General features: G+C 46.9%; 1 protein-coding gene across 3 annotated transcripts in view; it reads right to left on the bottom strand.

Moving 5' to 3' along the window:
- The window catches only part of PAIP2B (poly(A) binding protein interacting protein 2B), a 70,208-nt gene that overhangs the window by 1,284 nt on the left and 47,095 nt on the right, over window positions 1-21,829 (bottom strand). For 2 of the 3 annotated variants that reach the window (XM_069066488.1, XM_069066496.1), the window contains exons 2-4: window positions 17,900-18,063; window positions 4,229-4,405; window positions 3,376-3,491 (exon numbers count right to left, since the gene is read on the bottom strand). In XM_069066488.1, the coding sequence (XP_068922589.1) occupies window positions 3,435-3,491; window positions 4,229-4,405; window positions 17,900-18,055 (390 nt within the window). In that variant the 5' untranslated portion in view covers window positions 18,056-18,063 and the 3' untranslated portion in view covers window positions 3,376-3,434. The remainder of the gene's footprint in view (window positions 1-3,375; window positions 3,492-4,228; window positions 4,406-17,899; window positions 18,064-21,829) is intronic. The other variant, XM_069066504.1, reaches the window with a different exon arrangement.

A 21,829-nucleotide genomic window follows, 5' to 3' on the forward strand; every position in this document is an offset into this window, starting at 1 on the left:
GACAGTAGAGGGAGCAATGGATTGGCTTCCACAAGCCACTGGGGAGAACCAACCATCAGAACTCGGAATTCCTGTGGGATTTGGGGGGAAGGGGAGGAGGAGGAGGTCAGTCACTGCAAACTAGAAAGTCCGTCTATAGCTAGGGTCCCTTTCTTACTTCCCCTTCTGCCCACCTTCCCAAATTATTAATATGGGGCACCCAGGGGGCCACCGAGACCCCAAGATCTGACCATCCCTTCCCCTTTGTCGAGAATCCGTTCTCAACCTGCTCGCTGACCTTCCCAGCAATGCAATCGCACTCTCTTCAGGGCTCAGACCCACCATGTCTTAAGAAGCCCATTAGCCAAGGGCCTGCCTCTGCCACATCCCCACCTAACATAGAACATCAGCGGCACTCTGCACAAGTGCCGTTCCATCTCTCTCTTTGCGTTTCTCTCACACAACCAACAATCCCATTCAAACCGTAGCAGTCCTGCCCACATCTGCACTGACTGTGGCTTCCTTATCTCGGCTTTCTGCTGCCATCACAATGATGCTGGACATTTCTTGAAATTCTAAATCACTGCAGACTTAATCAAGACCTCTGCTCCTTCGGTCTCCCCGAACACCCTTGTTTACAGAGGCTTAGGGGAAACAATTCAAACCCTTCACACGTTTCTGGCTCCCCTCTGCCGCTTCCCCCACACTCCCGAGTCTCGGTCTCCCTGCTGGCAATGGGAATCTGAAGTCAGAACATACTGGGATACATTAAGTTTCCAGCTGGTGTTGTGCAGAAACCTGAAAAGGCATGGGTGACTGTCACCACTTTAAACAGCCTTTTGTAAAGAGATTAAAAAAAAAAACTACAAACCTTAGTAAGAAATTTCATCTTAATTATTAAACTGATCCTGAAATATCCTCCTAACCTAGGACATCCGGGCTTGCCCAGGCCCAGGGTTAAGTGCATACCAAGAGCCAGTGTGGGAGAAGCAGCTGGGCCTAAAGCCAGGAAAACTTGCCTTCAAATCCTGCCTCAGACACTTCTTCACTTGGGCAAATCACTCAGCCTCTGTCTTCCTCACTTGTAAAACAGAGAGGCTGGACTCGATGGCCTCTAAGGTCCCTTTCCGCTTCAATCCTATAACTACACAGGTTCCATTTCCAAGTAAAAGATAATGAAGTTGAAATGAGTAGTCACTTAAGTCCAACCCCTTCTAAAGAGGACTTGCAAATATAAGCTTTAACTTTCGTCCCCCCACCCCCCACTCAAGCTGGGCAAGGGATAGAAACTGGGTGAAGAGAAGGCAACCAGTGAGATCAATGGGGAGGGGCAGCATGGAGGATCCAAATGGACGGCCTGTCACCAGCACAGAGCTACTCCCCGGGCTCCCAAGCAAGCCTGGCACCAATGGCTCCTCTGTCCATGGGCAATTTGGTGATGGGAGCGAGGCTGTGCTGGCTGAAGGCCGAGGGCCCTGTAGCAGAGAAGAGAGAGCTGGGTCTCCAGGTCACCCATGAAACCCTTCCACCTGGATGGCTGACTCTGGATTAAGGTTACTTAAAACCATCACCCCCTTCCCCATCACAGGGGCAAGAACAGAGCAAATGCTCTCACAACCACCCCTAAAGGCTGAAGGAGAGCAGCCTGGGAAAGGGGCAAGGCCTTATCTCACAGGCTCCCCAACCCTTTGGGATCTGGGTACATAAATGTAAGGATATGATGCCCAGAGCTGAAAGTGGGATGCTCTCATCTCTAGTGAAGAGAGCCCTTGCTGGCATCTCTCAATGGGCTACCTGCTCTCCAAGGACTGGTGCCCCTTACCCAGCCAAGATGGGGAGACTGTTTTCCCCAAATGAGCAGGGTAAGATACACCAAGGTAAGTTATGGAGGGAAGAGAAACAGTCAAGAGTTTTAAAAAATAACCCCAATCTGACTCATCAAGAAATCAAAGGCTTCTCGAGAAGTGGCTCCTCTCACTGGCAGGTTAGGTATTCCAAGGTATGCCCAAGTGTCCATCTGCTCTTCCTGGCTGCCCCCAAAGCTACTGCAGAGGCACCCAAATGTGGCAGCAAGTGCTAGGCCTTGGAGAGAAGGGAAGTCTGGACGACTTCTTCCCCTGACCATGACATCTAGTGTTTGGTTAAGTCTCTCATGAGTAGTAGTAACAAAGACCTCCTTTGGTACAGGAGGAGAAGCACCCAAGGAGACACACAGGATAATGCCCCATTCAAGCCCTGTCAGCAGGTGCCTGAGCCACCCTGGCAGGTAACGGACAAGGAGGTGTGTGCCCCTCCCCTCGAATCAGGGTGCTCTTAAAGGGACCGTGGGCAAAACTGCACAAGGAGGGAGCCAAGTGAACAGAAAGAACAAGGCTGGAGAGAAGTCTTTGGATGTCACCCACCCTGCTGTATACAGTCCCCAGGGAGCAGAGCCTTTATGGAAAAGCAAGCTGGCAGAGGTGAGACAGTACCAAACACTAACAGAGGTAAGTATTGTGAAAATCACAGTTGTGCAGCTCAACTGGGAAGTTAAGATCATCCCCACAGGAATACCCCAGGCCTGAGGTGCCACCTTCCAGCCCACTGCTGTGGTAGTGCTGTCTTAAAGACCCAGGGAGCCCGGGGGCAGAAAGCGAAGGGGTCAGGGCCGCTGCAGGAGGAGATGGGAAACCAAACCACTGCCTTGTTCACTTTCCAAACAATGAGACTACAGGTGACTGTCATAAGCAGATGCTGAAGGGCTCCATCACAGGACCCCAAGGACCGGAGCCACTGCAATGATGGATTTTGAAAGGAGAATTCATGACTGATTGCTTCCTGCTGAGCAGGCAGTGGGCCAGCTGGTCAGTGTGTGCTCTCTCAACAGTCCAGGATGGAGATCTTTGGAGAGAGAAGGAGCGGGCTGGCAGGAAGTTCCAGCAGCGTGGGGGTGGGGGGTGGAACCTACTGGCCCAAGGCCCACCTCTCCTTTCCACTCTCCCCTTTCCCTCCTCCCATTCAGCCAGCTCAGTGGATATGGTAAGGAATTCTTTTGGTTTTCCTTGAATCTGATGAGTATGCTGCAGGATGGGATGGGCATTCCCTAAACACTAATCCTGGAAATAGATGCTTAACACATACAAACATCCTCTATAGAACAGAAAGGAAAGACAGAGGGACCACAGTCCTTTCACACAAAAACAAACAAAAAAAGGAAAAAAAGAGCCATTATGTTAAAAGAAAAAAAAGGAAAACCAATCCAAAGTGTCAAAATGCAGGGTAGCAGAACAAAAGAGATACGCGAAGCTTGTCAATCAGATCGCCCACGTTGGTGACTCGAGTCACAGTGTCGAGCTTGCCCCTCTTCCTTCCCCCTCCCCTGAGCACCCCCACCCCCCTCCAGCCCCCGCCTCTTTGTGCAGTTTTGTCCCTGGAAAGAGGGACCCACAAGTCCTCCTGAAAGGTTTCGGGAAGATTCAGTACTTCACTCCTGGAATAAACTCCTTGGCATCGGGGTTCAGGTTACTTTTGCTCTGAAATGAGGATCCAAAAGAAGATGGTAAATACCAGAAGTTAGAGATTTTATCCCACTCCCAGCCCCAAGGTGTCCTGAGCTTCAGGAAAAGCTCAGTGGGACCTGAATGACAGAATCAAGCCTCACGTCTAACTAGACTAAGCCCTCAGGACCCCAAGGAGGAGGCCAGTGTGCCCCCTCAGCAAGTCTGCTCCACCGCCAGGGCCCTACGTCTGACAGCAAGAGCCGAGTTCTGAGCCTACGAAGCAAAGCCAACACAATTTAAGACTGAGGTTCTTCTTCATTCAGACATTAAGTCAGTTTGGTTACTTAGCGCTCATTTCCTCCCCCCCCCCCCTTAATTTCTGATTTTAGAAGGCTGTCTGCTAGCAAACCCTTCACAAACCTGCTGGTCAAAGGGCTGCTGAAGCTGTGCCGCCCCATGAAGAGTAACAGTGCCCTGACACTAAAATCAAGCTCACTCCTAAGCTAGAATGTGGAAGTTCTGGGCGCCTCAGTTCTAGGCTGAACAGCAGCCTTGAATAACCATTCTCAAGCCCCCAGAAGCCCCCAGGCCATCTGTGCCATGCCGCAGAGCCCTGCTGAGAAGACAGGCTCTCAGGGACGGCAGGAAGCTGCACAGCAGGGGGCCCCGACTTGGCTTTCTGCCTCCGCCCACAAGTCGGTAAGACAGAGGGAGAGTCCGCTATGGAGGGCCTAGCAGGAACCTGGAGGTGTTCCCCAGGGCAGCCTTACCAGGATATCTTCTGAACCGTGACTGTCACTGACAGAAAGTCCGTTGAGCTGCTGCTGCAGCTGCCCCATGCCTTGAGGCAGGTCGCGAGAGGGAATGAACCAGTCCTGGTCTTCTTCATCCAGCATCTCCTGGAAGCAGCGGTCCAGGAAATCCTGTTCCTCAAGTTCTTCCTCCACCTAGCAGGAAGGCAAGGAAGACCTTTACGGACTGATGCAAAGGTGGGTGAGCAGAGCGGGGCAAGAGAGGCAAGGCAAAGGCCAAAGAGACACCAAGTACGGTGGGTGGGCCCAGAGAAGGGCTGAGGAATCGAACCTTCTTCCTCCAGAGAAAGCTCTTCCTGACCTGGCCCTCTGCTCCCTGCCCCAGCTCCTTATGCTTTCCTTCACCCTTCAGATTCTGACGGAAGAGTCAGAGGGACCTGCTCAAACACAAGGAGGGGGAAGGTGCGATGTGAAGGGAATGTGAAGATCTTCCCTGACCCTCAACAGGCCTCTGTGATCACACGGAGCAGCTGGTGAGAGGGGCAGGAAGCTGGGAGAGACAGCAGGCAGAGCAGCTAGCCTGCAGGGATTTGGTGGGAAGGCTTGGGATGTCTGTGCTCCCTGCATTGGCAATGTGTACCAACTTCTTTTTTACCCTGGTGGATTTGGCTTCCTGGTACACAAATACATATCTTGCTTTTGTCTTCGAAGAAGAAAGTGTTACATCTTGTGACTCAAACCTGGAAATATACCTGCATATTCATAGCAGCCACTGTGGGTATCACATTGGTGATATACAAGGGGGAGAGGGGGAAGGGGCAGGGAAGGAGGAAGACAAAGCTGTCCCTGTGTGGCACTGGCTATCCCCATCGTGCATGGAACGCTCTCCTGAGGTTACCTTCCCTCTACTGTATGTGTTCTGAATGAACCTGGTTATTAGAACATAAGCTCCTTAAGGGCAGGGACTGCTGTTGTCTCTTTCTGTATCCCTAGCCATTACCTGACACATGGTAAGCACATAGTTACTGGCTGAGCCATGTTCGATTTTACTCAATCTGTTTCTCTTTTTAATCTTTGCTACAGGGGGAGGCTTGTTGACCAGAGGGCAGAGAAATAAATGTGAAAAGGGCAACAATTTTTGAAATGCTGCCAGTCAGGCATGCAGAAAGATGAAATGACTGAGAAGACTGGGTAGGGGCTAGAGAATAAAGAAACAGTCCATTTCTGATCCAGTCTAATCTTATGTTCAAACAGGGCCTCAAAGACCTTAATTAACTGTAAACTCCACACACGTGACATGGAAACTTCTGCTCCTAATGATCCAAGACTCCCTTCATCACAGGCCACTGGGAACAATCTGGCTTGGGTGACCGGAGACTTTTGGGCCTTATGGCTCTGACTCCTCTTCCCAAACCTGCTTCACGGTGGCTCTGGGGGGATGCCCTCAACATTTTATAATGGGGAAGAACTGAGAGGGGCCAACTGGTCTGCCCAAAACCACCTCACCTGGCATGACCTGACAACGTGGTACACTCAAAACTCTTCTTATCAAGAGCGCCCATGGTCAATGCTTGGCCTTTTATTGAAAAGAACGTATTTTTAAAAATTGTTCAAAATAAGAAGTCCACAAACGCTTAAAACAAATCTTCATTTCTGTTTCCTTTAGGAGCATTTCTCTAAGAAGAGACAAGAGACCTTTTAATTTGGCAACATCTATAAAAACCGTACAAAATTATTTCAAAGATCACTTATGTAAAAACTATCAAGTCTGCAGACTACACAGATTCTTTGCTTCCTATGGATCTATCTCCAGCTGCCTGACTTGCAGATACTTCATAACTTCCTAGGATGAAGAGAAGACTAAACATTCAGAAAATTAAAACTTAATCTGGCCATACTATTCCTTTAAATGCAGAGTATGTGACATACATTTTTGACCCTTGAAACTATTCATTATTTTGTTTTAAATGAGTTTTTAATTGATGTCTTTGGTTTGCTTTTTTATATCACCATAATTTCACCTCAAATCTCTTCCCCCCCCAGAGACCATTCTATATAAAGTTTTTTTTAAAAAGATTAAAAATGATAAAGGGGGAAATATCAGCATCCTTGATCAATATATCAAAAAAAATCTAAAAATATGTGCAATGTATGACATTCATAGACCTCTTCCCTATCCAAGAGACGGGGTGGGGTTGGGAGGGCATCTGCTCTTTTTTATCTTCGAGCCACGCCTATTCTGTGTAATTCTGCGATATCTGTCTTTGGGTTCCCCCCCCCACCCCGCCATTTACAAGTAAGCACTGTGTTGACTGTTTTATTGACTGTACTTTATTCTGCATTAATTTATATGCATCTTTCCTTGCTTTTCTGTATTCATCACATTCATTTCTTACAGTGGGTATTCCATGGCATATACTCCATTACATTCACACACCACAATCTGTTTAGCCATTATGCAATGAATGTGCATGTACTTTGTTTCCAATTCTTTACCGTAACAAAAAGGGCTACCTTAAGTGTTTTGGGGTAAATGGAGATTTTCTTGTTATCGATCACCTCCTTGGGTATAAGGCTAATAAACGAATCAATGGGTCAAGGAGTCATTTCATTTAATAATCACAAACAGGTTTCCAAAGCTATTCAGATTCTCAGCTCCACCAACAGCGCCCTAGTGTGCCCTGGCCAACAACTCCTCCAGCAGTAACTTCTGCCAATCTTTTGTTGTCTCTGCCAATCTGCAGGCTGTGATGTAAAACCTTAAGAGTTTTTTTAAAATTTCTATTAATGAATCAGAAAATTCTTTCACATACTGTTAATATTTTACAAATCTTGTTTTGAGAACTGTTTGTATCTTCTGAGTCACTTTTTGGTCATATATATGAGAGGGAGGGGAGGGGGGAGGAAGCAGAGGAGAGGGGAGGGGGGAGGGGGAGGAGAGTGGGGGGGGGAGGGGAGGAGGGGGGGGGGGGGCGGGGGGAGGGGGGGGGGGGGAGAGCTCATCTTGGATATTAAACCCCTTATCAGAGAAATCTGATCAAAGCCTTTTTAGATTCATTCAACCTGTCCTCCTTACCTAGGTACACTGATTTTGTTTGTGTAGAAGTTTTTCATATCCATGTCATCAAAAAACACTCTGCCTCGTGTTTGGTTAAGAACATATCTGCTGCTCACACTGCTTCTCTTCTGATTTTTAAGAATACCATGATCTTCAAGGCCACACAGCCACTTAAAATGCATTACGGAGCGCGGTGTAAGACAATGTTTCAAGCCCATTTGCTGCCAGGTACATTTCCAGCTTTCCCAACAGCTTCTATCAGACAGGGAGCTCTTCCTGACTGGCTCCCTCGGCACTGAGTTACTGGGCTTCCTTGTTCCTAGCTCTCTCACCCACTCCGCTCCGCTGACCCACCTCTCCGTTTCTAAAACAGCTCCGATGGTTCTGGTGGCTGCTCCTTTATGATGCAGTGTGAGGCCTGGAGGTCCTGCTTCTGTGTCATCCCTACATCTTTCTGTTATTTCCCTTGATTTTCTAGAGCTCCTATTTTTCTAAATGAATTCAGTTATTTTACCAAGTTCTACCACGTACATTGATCGGCACAGCCCTGAAACTGTAAACTCACTTAGGTGGCATTCATTTTCATTACGTTAGCAAGGCCTAGCTACAAGCACTGAATATACCTCCGGTTATTAAAGCTATTCTCCCTTTCTTCAAGAACGCTGTGTGACTGCCTATCCACAAGCATTCTGTGTGCTTTGGCAGACAGATCTCCAGAGAGTTCATGAGTTTCGTAGCTACTTGACATGGGGTTTCGCTTTCTATTGCAGCTTCTTGGATCCTGTTATCATTATATATAAACGCTCTTGATTTCTGAGGGTTTATTTTACAGCCTACAACTCTGCCGAGGCTATTAATTATCTCAATTACATTCCCCAGGAGCTCTGCTTCCCCTTTTCCTGAGGCCAGATGAGTAGTTCCTTTGAGCACCCAAATTCCGGCCAATTATGCTCTGAAGGTCTCCAGCTCCCTTCACGGAATCTCTCTCTTCTGCCACGGGAATGCTCACTGATGAAACAGAATCTCCCCCTTTCCTTCCCATTCCAACTCCTCCTTCTGCCTCTGGGCCCATTCTCCTTAGGACCTCTTGTTCCTGAGGGACTGCAGGAACACTTTCCCTTCCTTGTTAGCCTTTGATTTAATGAGGGCACACCCCCTATGAATTTCTCTCCTCCTCCCCTCCCCTTTTTAGGTGCCACCTCATTTTCTAGTTCAGTCCCACAAAAGACAAAGTCTTCATTCGCCTGTAGGCGGGCGTTAGGAGGTTTAGTCCCTGACAGCGCAGACCTGCTCCTCCACCACCACGTATCTAACTTCCGCTTTCACCCTCCTCTCATGGACATTCGGGCCTCACTGGGTCTCTCTGTGGCTCCTTCGTTGTCCGGGGTTTCTGCTTCTGTGTTCACGCCTGCATTTCTGGTGTCCAGGGGGCTGGAGGAGCAGACCATCACTTCAAACACCTCCTCTGACTGACCACGCACCTTTCTACACGGATGGTGAGGCTCCTCTGGACGTCCCTATCAGGCCCCAGAAGCCTCCTCCTCCTGGAAGGCCACCACAACCCCAGAGCTCAGGCTTCAGAAGACCTCTCCCCCTGGATACCCTGGGTAACTCGGCTCCTCTTCTGGGTGTATCCGTGTTCAAGAGTTTAGCACAGTGCACGGCACACTTCATGAACGCCTGTGAATTTTGTCTGAAGCATCTGCAGCACCAGAGGCTTTTTTTCTGGAGCCAATCTGTGTGTTCTTTCAATTGTCAATGAATTATTTCTTGTGCTGTGGTGCTCAGGTTTTCTGACTCGTATTCCTCTGGGAGATCAATAATCTGTAAATTATTTCTATGCATCCTGTCAAGATCAAATGTTGTGCTCGTATGGAGACTGTTTTAACGTTATTGCTTCATCTTCCAGATTGTCCTTCACCTCTCTGTATTTGCATTCCTAATTGGTTTTCTCTTTGGTTTCTTTGGTGATTCTTACCACAGTGGATTCAAGTTTTTCTAGTCCGCCAATTCTCTCTGATTCGTGGGCCATACATTCCATTGTGGTTCCATAATCTCTTGGGAATCCACAGGGTCCTAGGCTCATCAGGTGGGGATTAGGGTTTTTTTTTCCTTTGCCCAATACTTTAAGAATACTTATTTACAGATGTATGTGCTTTTTTGGCTGATCTGAAGGCCACATCCCCTTCCCCACATCCCTGCTGATCTGTCTGATTACACACAAGGTCCTTCACTGAATTTTCTTCCTCCTAAGATCAATCTGTGTTCCTTACATCCCCTATTGTTCACTTTCTACCTCCTTTGATGGAGGTTCCCCAGGGGTTAGACTTCAGAGCTGTATCCCACACTGGGCAACTGACATTTCAGCATCCTTAGTCCCTGTCCCAAATGGCTTCTGGGGAGAAAGAATCAGCCCTAGCTGCATGGTGGGCTCTCTCCTTTGGCTCAGGGGAGTGCCACCCAGCCCCACACAAGGTGTCCTGCTCTCCAAGTCTCTGGCTAAACTCTGCTGTAGCACAAAGCATTGCCAGGCTACTGTCTCAGACTAAAGCTTCTGGCTTTGGATTTTCTGCAGCATTGGAAAGTGGGGAGGGAACAGACTTGGGTTTTGTATGGGTCAGTGAGTGTTGGGGGAGAGGGTCCTGAATTTGCCCTTCAGGGACTAGGGATGAGCCTTCTATCTGGTTAAGGTTCTTGGTGTCCCAGACTAGAGAGGCAGCTGAAAATGCTTTACCTCTTGTGCAAACCCTTACTGAGGAAAAATCTGAGGAGCCATGAGGATAATAACAGCTAGCATTTACATAGCACTTTAAGGTTCACAAACACACACACACACAAACACACACATGTAACGGGCAGACAAAGGTTAAGGGACTGGCCATGGTCACACAACTGGGAAGTGTCCAAGGCAGTAACTGAACCTGAGTTTTCCTGACTCCAGCACCAGGACTTCTCCTCCCCTTGCTGGTCACATCCCTATTAACTTTTTATCTGAACTGCACTGATGTCTGGTCTCTGTGCTATGTGAGAGCAGAGAGTCACAGGATCATAGGCCTGACACTAGAATCATTTCGTTTCTTCCTGAGGAAACACAAATACAGAGTTGGTCGACTTGACCAAAGTGACATGGCCAGCCCTGAGAGATAACCTCAAGCCCTTCACATATCTCCTCAGGTCACACTCTCCATTTCATGATCTCCACTGGGCCAGAGCCACCAACGGCTTCTCCTGACCCCAATTACCTGCTATCACCACAATCTGCCTCTTTAGCTGGAAATCACTGCTGATAATGCCTGCCCTCTTTATATGGGCCCCCAAAACACTGCGATTTGTGCTCTGTGACCGGCCATGCCCTAGCCCAGGTCAGGCTCAGCACCCCCAGGAGCCAGCAAAGTGTGTGTATCTGCAGCTGTCACTGCAAGGGGCACAGATAATCCCAGGCAAGGATCACTGTATCATTAGGGTAAGAAAATCCCCCCACATTTGTGCTAAGTGTCCTCTGCTTCACCTTCCCACACCAACCAGCCACCCTGTATTCCAAAGAAAACATTACAGAAAGAAAAAAGAAAGAACAAACCGTACTGGGATTCCTTTAGATACCAGACTAGTCTTGCTGACTCAAAATAGGCAGGTCACTGATTTCTTTTAAATGTTTTCTCATTCACTGCATATTAAAAGCTTGAATGGTCCATCCAAGAAGAAATTGATTTGATAATAGATATGAAAGTGAAATTGATTTCTTCCTCCTTAATTTACTCACATCCCAGGGGCACTTGATGTAATAAAAAAGGTCTGGGAACCATCCCAGTCTGCCAAAGAGGATATGCCACAAATCTCAGTGTGCAATGAATAACAGGTCTGAAAAAGCCAAATGCCTCAAGGGGGCTGCACAAGGACACATACATGTTCTGTAACAGAGTTTTAAAGGCCATAAAAGGTTCATGTTTTCTTCCTTTCTGCCTGTTTCAGAGCTTTCAGATCTATATTTTCCAAAAAGAAATCCTTACTTAGGGTAGTACAGGCACCAAAGGTCATCAAAAACACCTATCATTTGATAATTATTTGAGTGAGTGAAAAATACTTTGAATTAAGGATAATGGCTTTCAGTGGCCCTCGCCATATCCTTCACTAGTCCCTCGGGACACTGCCGTCCTCGGATGACATCTCCACGGGCTTACATCTCATTTGGTGACTTAACTAGACTTCATTCCATGGCTTTCACAAGGAAAGGGCAGCATACAGTGGCTCAAACACTGGACTCGGCAGTCAGGAAGGATCAGGTGCAAAATCTGCCACTGACATTTATTAGCTGACTTGCCCTGGGCAAACCACCTAGCTTCTTCACTCAGGCTGAGCTGATCTATAAAATAAAGACATGCCTTACAGGATTGCGAGGGAGGGGAATAAAGATTTATAGAGCACGTCTATATACCAGGCTCTGCACAAAGAGGTTTTTACAATGACCATCTCCTTTGGTCCTCATGACAACCCTGAGAGACAGTGGCTACTATCCCAATTTTCAGCTGAGGAAACTGAGGCAAGCAGATTAGTGACTGTGAGAGGCCTGGGGTGAAAGAGAAGCCTCCCTGGAGGCCCTTAATGCACCCCTAGGAGATGCTTGGATAAGGCCCTGAGTTCCCCTGAAACTTCTCTAAGGCTTTTAACACCCCCAGACATTCCTCTGAACCCACCTGATTCTGTTTCTTTATCCTTTTTTGCCTGTGTCTGGTTTCACGCTATTCTCACCTTGCCTCTGCCAAAAAAAAGAAATGACCGTTTGGGTCCCGGGTTTTAAAATCTGCTGGGTCCCCAGCTCTGACAGAGGGATGCCCCCCCTGGCCCAAGAGATCCCTAACAGCCTCACTTCTGAACATCCCCTCCCTCTGCCACATCTGTTGGTAACAATCTGTGCCTAGCTAAAGTCCACGCTCCTTCCTGGGTTCTCCCTTGTCTTCCATTCTCAAAGTCCACCAGCCCTGTCTCTGCTGTCTACAAACCTGCCCTGGTCTCTGACTTCTGAAAACCCTCAGGTTCTTGTCCCAAATCTCACCTTCCCTTCACGTTCCCTCTCAAAGGTTATCAGGGAAGCTCACATTATGCCCTGATTGTCCTCAACTTTTCTGAACCCTGTGCCCTGGTCAGACACACCCTTGCCTTCCCTTGCTGGGCAGTGCTCTGTCCTGGTTCCCTCTGCTGGAACTTCACCCATCTCTCATCCCTAGGAGGTCCTGGCATGTCTTCCAAGGCATAGTCAGGCCTTTCTCTCTTCTGATTTTCTTTCCCCCTCCTCTCAATATCTCAGGGGTTCCCTGGCTTTTAACATCTTTACTCAGATAACCCCCAAATATATGTGTACAAGCCCAAATCTCTCACCAGAACTCCACCTCCACATTGCCAACCACCTGCTAGGCAGATACCCGTTATAATAACCTCAAGATTCATGCCCAAAATGGCACTCATCATCTTCCCTAAACCAGTGCCCTCCCCCATACTGCCTTACTTCTGAAGACTCATGCATTCCATGACTTTCTCATCACCAACACTGCCTTCCCTCATAGCAAACACTGGCATTAACAGACTGTGCGACTGCACGAATGAGAGACAGAATGGGAGAGTGACAGTGGCCATGTGTGCGGCACACAGTGATGGACTGATTGCAGAATTGTCATCTCCAGGTTAAATATTTGTATTCAACAAAAATGGTGGCTCTACGGCAAAATGACTACCAGGAGACATGATGGCCACAGATGAGAGTGCTTCTCACTTGGAGGGGAAGTTGAGGCCACGCAGGGTGGGCAAGTGAAGCAGAAAAGGAAGGGACGGTTTTCAGAGATCTGGTGTACAGCACTGCATCTGCGCATCTGGGTCAGAACACTTGCAAACATTAATAATAATGGTGAAATTCAGGAGCTGCTAAATGAAAAACCAGGACTCCACAGGGCTTACCAGCAGCATCATCTCTAAGAAGGAACATTTAACTCCATCAAAAGTAAAGCACAAGAGAAGCTTGGAGAGAGGCAGGATTCTTGGCTCAGGAAGAAGCCAGTCTGATGAAATGTGCATCTGAATTACTCGGTGCTGATTGATCAGTGATCAGGACATGATCCTAGCAAGATGGGCTGAACACTTCCACAGTGTTCTCAACAGATCCTCATCAACCAATGCTGAAGCCACTGACCATTTACCTCAGGTTGAAGTCAATCTCTCTCTAGACAAATTTCCAACTGAAGAAGTTTTGAATGCCATTAGGATCCTGTCCTGTGGGAAAGTGCTTGGTGCTGATTCTATTAGAGCTGAGATTTACAAGGCGGGGATGAGGGGGTCCACTGCTCACACAAAATCTGACTTAGATTTTCTAAGTTATATGGCAACAGGAGGTTATCTCCCAGGAGTTCAAGGACACCTCCACTGTGCATCCCTGTAAACATAAAGAAAACAAATTGCTCTATGACAATCGTGGCAGGGGGGTCTCTCTCTCAAGTCACTGCTGGCAGGATTCTTACCAGAGTCCTCCTTAGTAGACTGATCCTTCACCTGGAAGATGGTCCTCTATCTGAGAGCCAGTGTGGCTTCAGAAAGGCCAAAGGAACAGCTGATATGGTGTTTGCTGCCCAACAATTCCAAAAGAAATGCCAGGAGCAGAACAGAGGTCTGTACACAACGTCTGTAGATCTGACTGAGGCCTTTAATACTGTTGGTCATGAGGGCTCGTGGAAAATTGTGTTGGAAAAAACTGGCTGCCCAGAGAAATTCGTCAGCATTGTACACCACTTCCATGACAGCATGTTTGCCCAGGCTATGGATAATGGATGATACTCTCCAACTTTCCCAGTCATAATGGACTTGGGCTTTCTGCTCACTCCCATGCTTTTCAGCCATGTTGTTGAATGTCTTCAATGAGGACAAACATGGCATCAAGGCCAACTACAACATGGGTGGTGTGAACTTGAAGAGGCCACAGGTCAAGACCAAAGGGAAGGAAGTGCTGGTACAGGACTCTGTTTGCAGATGATGGTGCCCTCAGTGCAGCCTCTGAAATGCCACAAATGGTAAACTTGGGGAGGGCAGAGACAGTCTCAGTCCTGGTACAAATTAAATGCCATTTCCAACTTTCCATTCTTCATTCAGAGGAAAGACAATGAAGCCCATGGCAGGACACTAATGCCCCAGATTCAGGGAACAAACAGGAACTAGAGATTATAACACAGAGTGACATACCTGACCTTGTGAGTATATGTGGGAGGGGATGGGATGAAACCCATTACAGTGCTGGAACTCTGGACAGGGCAGGTAAGAGGCAGCAGGAACATTGTACATTGGGTGAGGAAAACCAGGACCCTAAGAGTGGTCACATCAAGGGTCTCGAACAGAGGAAAGATATCTGGGGAAGGGTGGTTTAACTATTCAGACACCCACCGGAACAGAACAGCTAATGACAATTAACCAGGGAAAATCCTATTCTGGACCTGATTCTTACTAGTGGAGAGTATTGGTAATGACAGGAACTCTTGGAGGAAAGTGACCAATTACTCCTAGAGTTCATAAGAGAGGACAGGAACTCTGGGCACAGTCTGATAGGCACCCTAGGCTTTGGGAAAGGAGCTGTCAACAAGCTCAGAGGAAACACAGGTAGGATCCCATAGAATGAAGTGCTTCAGGGCAGGGCTTCTTAAACTTCTTCCACTTGTGTGACTTCTTCAGCACTGCTTAGGGTTAAGTTAGCTCAGGAGAGAATGGGAAATGGTCAGGAAAGAAATTCTGAAGAAACAATGGGAAAAATTTCACTGAGGAGGAAAAATGGGATTTGTCTGAGGAGACCAGTACAGATGCACCCCAATGAACAACTCAGAAACCAAATGAGATGTGTAAGAACCGCAGAAGATGGGGGCAAGATTCTGTAAGAGGGGACTCATGTAAGACTGCATCACGTCCCCTGAGAAGAGCGCCAGGGAAGAGGGCGGAGATGACAAGGAAGGTCTGCTTGTTTGCACTTCACAGGGAAGAAAAGGAAGCCCCAAGAAAGGAAAAGCCTTGATGGAGAGCAGAGCAAACAATGCAAACTTACAGTGGAGAAGAGGATCAAGTGACAACTTAGCTTGATTCTGCTTCATTAACCTTCACACTGAGAGCAGAGGAGAAAAAGGAAGGGCAGAGAGCTCTTCCCTAAGGTGGGGGTGGGGGGGTGAGAAAGGAGAAAGCACCTGGCTCTTCTGGATGGAGTCAGGGCACCCAGTCTGACAGAGCATCCCATAACCAGCAAAGTCTGCTGAGCCTCTGTCCAGGACCCTGGAAAGATCACGGGAAATGAGAGCACTACGAGACCAAGGAAGAGGAAACGTCCCAACTTCCCGAAGAGAAAGAAAAAAAGAACAGATTCTGCCAACTACAGGTCAATAAGCTTGACTGTGGTTCCTGGGTAAATTCTTGGAAGGATCCCTAAGTAGTTCACCTAAGATTTAGCCAAGCTTAAAACAAAGCATCTCATACTATTTTGGGGGAGTAGCAGAGAGATGTCCAGACCTGGCTGGAGAGCTGACCTCTAAAGAATAGTCATGAACAGTTCAACATCCATGCGGCAGGAGGTCTCCAGTGGAGAACCCCAGGGATCTGTGCTTGGCCCCTGGCTGTTTATCAGCAGCTTGAATCAAGGCACGGACGGCAAATTCATCAAAAGTGCAGACAACTCAATCCTCAGTGGCGGATAGTCAGGATCAAGGCTCTTGAGGGCTGCACTGACTACAAAGAAGATGACATCCAATACAGCTGAATGCAAGGTCTTTCATTTGGGTAAAAAAAAATAAACTTCACAAGTACAAAATGGGGGAAGCATGACTTGACATGTTGTTCTGAAAACTATCCAGGGTATTAGTTAGCTCCACACTCAATGAGTCAGCCACGCGATAGGCTGGCTAAAAACGCTAATACAGAAAGGGCAGAGCGGCCAGGAGGAGAGGCCACAGTCCGACTGCACTCTGCCCTGTCTGCTTCATGGAGAGTCCTGGGGCCAGCTCTGGGCCCCACAGAGTAAGCACAACCATGAAGAGGAAGTAAGGAGCTGAGCGTGCTGAGCTTGGAGAAGACCGAAGACAGATGTGAGCATGGCCAGCAGGCATCTGCATCTCTGGCAGCAGCAGTCAGAACCAGGAGCGATGGGGAGAATGGGAGAGGGATGGGAGCGCGGTGAAGAAAGCCTGTCCTCAATGAAGACTGGCCAAAACCGGAATGGGCTGGTGAGAAGGGAGGTGGGTTGAACTAGATGGCCTCTGGGGTCCTTGCCAATTCTCAAATTCTGCGATATGCAACTCTAAAAGGTAGCATATTTCCAGCATCAAAAGAAAGCTTCCTGCCTCAAAGTAGAAAATTACAAAAAATCCATTTGAGTCCAATCCACTGCAGTGTCTTGTGAACTAAGCAGAATCATTTTTGTAAATTTTGTCACTCTCTCAGTGTGCTTCAGCCTCCATTTCACATCACCAGATAGTGATGAAACCCCCAGAATTCAAACAGGATAAGAAAGAGAAAGGCCAGAAAGCATCAAGCTCTTCTATTCAGTCTGTTAACATAATTTCAAGTCCACTGAGTCTAAGGTAACTCCAAGTTGATTCAGACTCTTGGTCCTCATCAGAATAGTCCCTAAATCTCTTGCTTAGACTAGTGCCATATGGATATCTGATATCATGATGATTTTGTTATCATTTTGGCTATAATTCAATTATGTGGAGCAGAAAAAGTAAAAGACTTGAAATAAGCAGCATAAAAAAGCAGAGATGGGTGAACTAAGAAAAGAAGTAAGTGTTAAATTACAGTATTTTGCCCTGGTCAGACCATGGATGGAATATCTGCCCTTCCATTAGGAAGGCAGACTCTAAACTAGGCCAGTTGTGGTACAGTAGAAAGAACACTCTGTTTGCAGTCAGAGAACCCGGTCCAAATACCAGTTGTGTTAACTGACGACTTGGTTGCCTCCTCCATGAAATGAGAGGGTTGGATTAGATGGTCCCTTCCTCGGCTCAGTTTGTGACTGGGGGAACTCGAACCTCAGAAATCAATCTATTATTTCATTAGTGATCTTCTAGTCTTTCTAGAATAGCTTACCTAGAAGAAGGCCCACTGATGCACCCAGAGGCTAACAGGGTCTCCCTACCCAACCCGAGCTAGTTCTGACCCAAAGTCTCTCCAGAAAGAAGGCCACAAACAACAATGCCTTCTGATTAATCTTTGGTTAACTGGTTCCCAGATGACTACAAGGCAAGGAGATCTGGGAAGTACCTATAATTAAATCACATTACCCTCCAAAGCCAGGGATCAGCCAATAAACATTCATTATGCACTAGGTACCCGGCACTGTGGTAAACACAGGGGAGACAAAGAAAGGCAGGAGATGGGCAGGGACTGTCAAGGAACTCAAACCTAATAGGGGAGGCAGCACATAGTTATGTACAAACAAGACAGATGCAGGATAAATCGGAGATGATCAACACTAGCATAAAGCGGAATGATGAGAGAAGCCGCGAGGTGAGTGAGGAGGGAGAGAGAGCAAGACACACAGGACCTTCGGTGATGCTGGTGCACCAGGAGGCCCTGCAGAGGTCCAGGGAAGGGGGGAGGAAAGGCTCTGAAATCGTACTCACACTCTGCTTTACCTGTCTATTGAAATCCTCTTCATTCTCCATCCACATGTACTCAGCAAAAGGGTTGTTTTCCTTCTCATCACGGCCACTCACTACCTGGTCCTCTTTGGATTTTGCATTGGGTGTAGTGTTGGCAACATTGGACCCATTCATCATTAAAGAATCTGAAAAAAGAAAGGGCAAGTGTGAACAAGGCAGCAGCACTGTGACCCCCTACTCCATCTGCTACGGCTCAGACGTCTGGAATTCAACATCAAAAGCTTTTTAACAAAGCTGAGCAAACCTCCAGTCCAATGAGGACCATGCCTCTGGTGATCAAGTGTACAAGGTCTACACTGCAGAGGGAGTTAAAGCCAACTGATCCAGACATTATTCCTGCTAAGCTGCCGTCTCATGTCAGTGCCCGGCAGGTCTGAGGATGTGGCTTTGCTGCCGCTTCACCGGTGCGCTACCCATAAGCAGGAATATTTTTAAAAATCCGATCATACGTAATTACTGTTTATTCAAGGTTGTGCATCCAAGAGAGCCTCGCCCACTTTTCCTTTTTGGGGGTGGGGTGTGGGTAGACATTAAAGAACTCCCTAGGAGCTACAGACTCACAGCTGCCCACACACATATATGTACGGCACGTGCCCTGTACGTGACACACCAGTCTGACCAGGAATAGCAAGAAAGTGGCTCCAAAGCCACGGTCAGGAGATGTGGCTCTGAGCACATGCCGGCCTGGGCGTTCGCTCTCCAGTCTGATCTGGAGCACTCCCCTCAGTCTCAGTTTCTCCGTCTTTACTGTAAAAGAAGGGGCGTATCCCAGCTGACGGAGTGCTACGGCCCCTTCTGCAGCTCTGAAACTTGTATGATTATTGGAAAAATTCTAGTTAACAGTGACAACGCATACACAAATACCCTTAAGGCAAGTCTAACAAAGAGTTTTTTAAATTACTTTAACGCTTCTGTGACAAGGTGACCACGTTCAGTCGCTTCAGTCCTGTCCAGCTCTTTGTGATGCCATTTGGACTATTGGAATAGTCTGACATTTCCTCCTCCAGCTGATTTTACAGATGAGGAAACTGAGGCCAGCAGAGTGAAGTGACTTGCCCAGGGTCACACAGCTGGGAAGTGTCTGAGGCCAGATTTGGACTCAGGAAGATGAGCCTTCTAGACTTCCAGGCCAGCTCTACAAAGCCCCTGAACGGCCCCACAAGGCATTATCAATCAATCAATCAACCAACACTGACTTACAAAAGGGGCAGAAGACAGGCCCTGACCCCAAGAAGTTTAGGAAAGGCACTAGGATTAGGAGGGGCAAGGGAAGGCTTCCCAAGAAAGACGGGACTTTAGTTAGAGAGGTTCATCCTTGGAAGAGGCCAGGGAGGTCGGGAGGCAGAGAGGAGGAGGGGGAGCAGTCAGAGAACAGGCTGAATGCCAAGCTAGGGAACGTCTTGTGCCTGACCCTGGAACAGTCAGGACCAGCGTCAGTGTGCCCCCCCTCCAGTGGGGGGGGACCCTGTGATGTGGTCAGAGCTCGTTTTAGGTAAGTCATGTCTGTGGCTGAATGGAGGATGGACACGAGTGGGGACAGACTTGAGGAACCACAGCAAGAGCCCAGGCAGGAGGAGATGGGGGCCTGGGCCAGAAGAGAAGGGTCCTCTCAGGAGATGTTGCAAAGGTGAAACCATCAGGCCTCGTCATTAGCTTGGCTATGGGGGATTGTGTAATTCTGCCAATATAAAGATTATGAACAAGAACCCAGTAAAAAGAGCTTTGCTCCACCTTAGACAAAAGTATACTAACAGGCATTAAGTTAAAAAGCTACTCGGTGCGGGGCAGAGATGACAGAGAGAAGGGAGCCCCAGGCAGAGCCTGTGTGACAGCTGGGGAGCGTGTGCTAAACCAGGCAAGGCGAGCACCTGGATTACTGGGGGTGGGGGACTGGGCTTGGGCAGCACCCCCCACAATCACCAACATAACATGGAGTTGCAACCTCAGTGTTTATACAGGTGCCATACGCAGAATGAGTCTGATCATGCAGGGGGGTAACCTATATAATCAAACAAAATTGCTGAAGGCAAAAGCTGATTGTCCAAAGATAAGGATTTTGTGTATCAAATGCAATATAACAACAACAAAAAAAGCAACAGACCAGGAAAAATATTTCCAATAAATAAATCAAAGTGAAATCGGTATCTATAAAGAACAATACATAACTATAAAAGTAATACACACTATTCTTCAATGAAACAACATTCAAAGGACATAAACAGAATTTCTGAAATACAAATTCCTAATTATAATCACATGTAGAGATGCTGAAACTTCCTAACAATCAAAGAAATTCAAAGCAAGACAATTTTTTTTTGGTGGGGTTTTAAATGTTATTTATTTCTCTTTTTTTCATATGCTTTATTAACTTCTGATTTACATCATTCATGTCCGTCAGATTTTGAGTTACAAATTTTCTCCCCATTTTTCCCCTACCCACTGCCCCAAAATAGCAGTCCCACAGGATATCCCCTCCTCCAATCTGCTCTCTCCCATATTTTCTCCCATACCCCTTTTGACTTTTCCAGTGGATCTCTATGCCCCAGTGCCTGTATATCTTATTTCCCAATTACATGTAAAATAGCATTAATAATAGTATATATATATATATATATATATATATATATTTGAATATTTGATTTTAAAACTTTGAATTCCAGATTCATTCCCTTGCTCCCTTGTCACCCACCCTTACTGCAACGATAAACAGTTCAGTATAGGTTGTACATGTGTGGCTAATGCAAAACAATAACATAGCAGATATATTGTAAAATACTGACTATATTTCCCTCCCTCCTATCCCACCTCCCACTTGTCCTATTCTCTACTTTGATCCCGTCTCTTTTCAAAAGTGGGTGCTTCCAACTTCCCTCCCCCCCCAGCCTACCCTCCCTTCTATCATCCCCCCTCTCATCCCCTTCCCCCCCTACTCTCCTGGAGGGTGAGATACCCTATTTAGTGTGTATTTCATTCCCTCCTCAAGCCAAATTCAATGGGAATAAAGTTGACCCATTCCCTTTTGCCTTCCTATTCTTCCCCTCCATTGTAACCATTTTCCCTTGCCTCTTCTATAGGAGATAGTTTACCTCATTCTGTCTCTTCCCATCTCCTCTCATTATATTCCTCTCTCACCTCTTAATTTCACCTTTTAAATATCAACCCTTCCTGTTAAATTGGTCCTGTGCCCTCTATTTATGTACACCTCTAAACATATATACACATATTCACATATGTATTCATATGCCCATATATCCTCTAATATAGACATATATATTTCTATTCCCTTCAACTACTGAGAAAAGTTTCCTAAGTTACAATTATTGTTTTTCCATGTAGGAATGTTAATAGTTCAACTTTGATAAGTTCCTTATGATTTCTTTTCCCTGTTTACCTTCTCATGCTTCTCTTGCTTCTTGTATCTGAATGTCAAATTTTCTATTCAACCCTGGTTTTTTCAACAAGAATGCTTGAAAGTCCTCTATTCCACTGAATGACCAGAAACATGATACTCAGTTTTGCTGAGTAGGTGACTCTTGGTTTTAATCCCAGCTCCCTTGTCCTCCGGAATATCATATTCCAAGCCCTTTGATTCCTCAATGTAGAAGCTGCCAGATCCTGAGTTATCCTGATTGTGTTTCCACAATATTCAAATTGTTTCTTCCTGGCTGCTTATAATATTCTCTCCTTAATCTGGGAATTCTGGAACCTGGCTATAATATTCCTAGGAGCTTTCTTTTGGGGATCTTTTCCAGGAGGTGATCGGTGGATTCTTTCAACCTCTATTTTGCCCTCTAGTTCTAAAACATCAGGACAGTTTTCTTTGAGAAATCCCTGGAGGATGATTTCTAGGTTCTTACTTTGATCATGGCTTTCAGGTAGTCCAATAATTTT

This window comes from Petaurus breviceps, unplaced genomic scaffold (genome assembly GCF_028583685.1).
Source record: "Petaurus breviceps papuanus isolate PSGF00001 unplaced genomic scaffold, PetGlider_PUasm1.0 139, whole genome shotgun sequence".
Classification (NCBI taxonomy): Eukaryota; Metazoa; Chordata; class Mammalia; order Diprotodontia; family Petauridae; genus Petaurus; species Petaurus breviceps.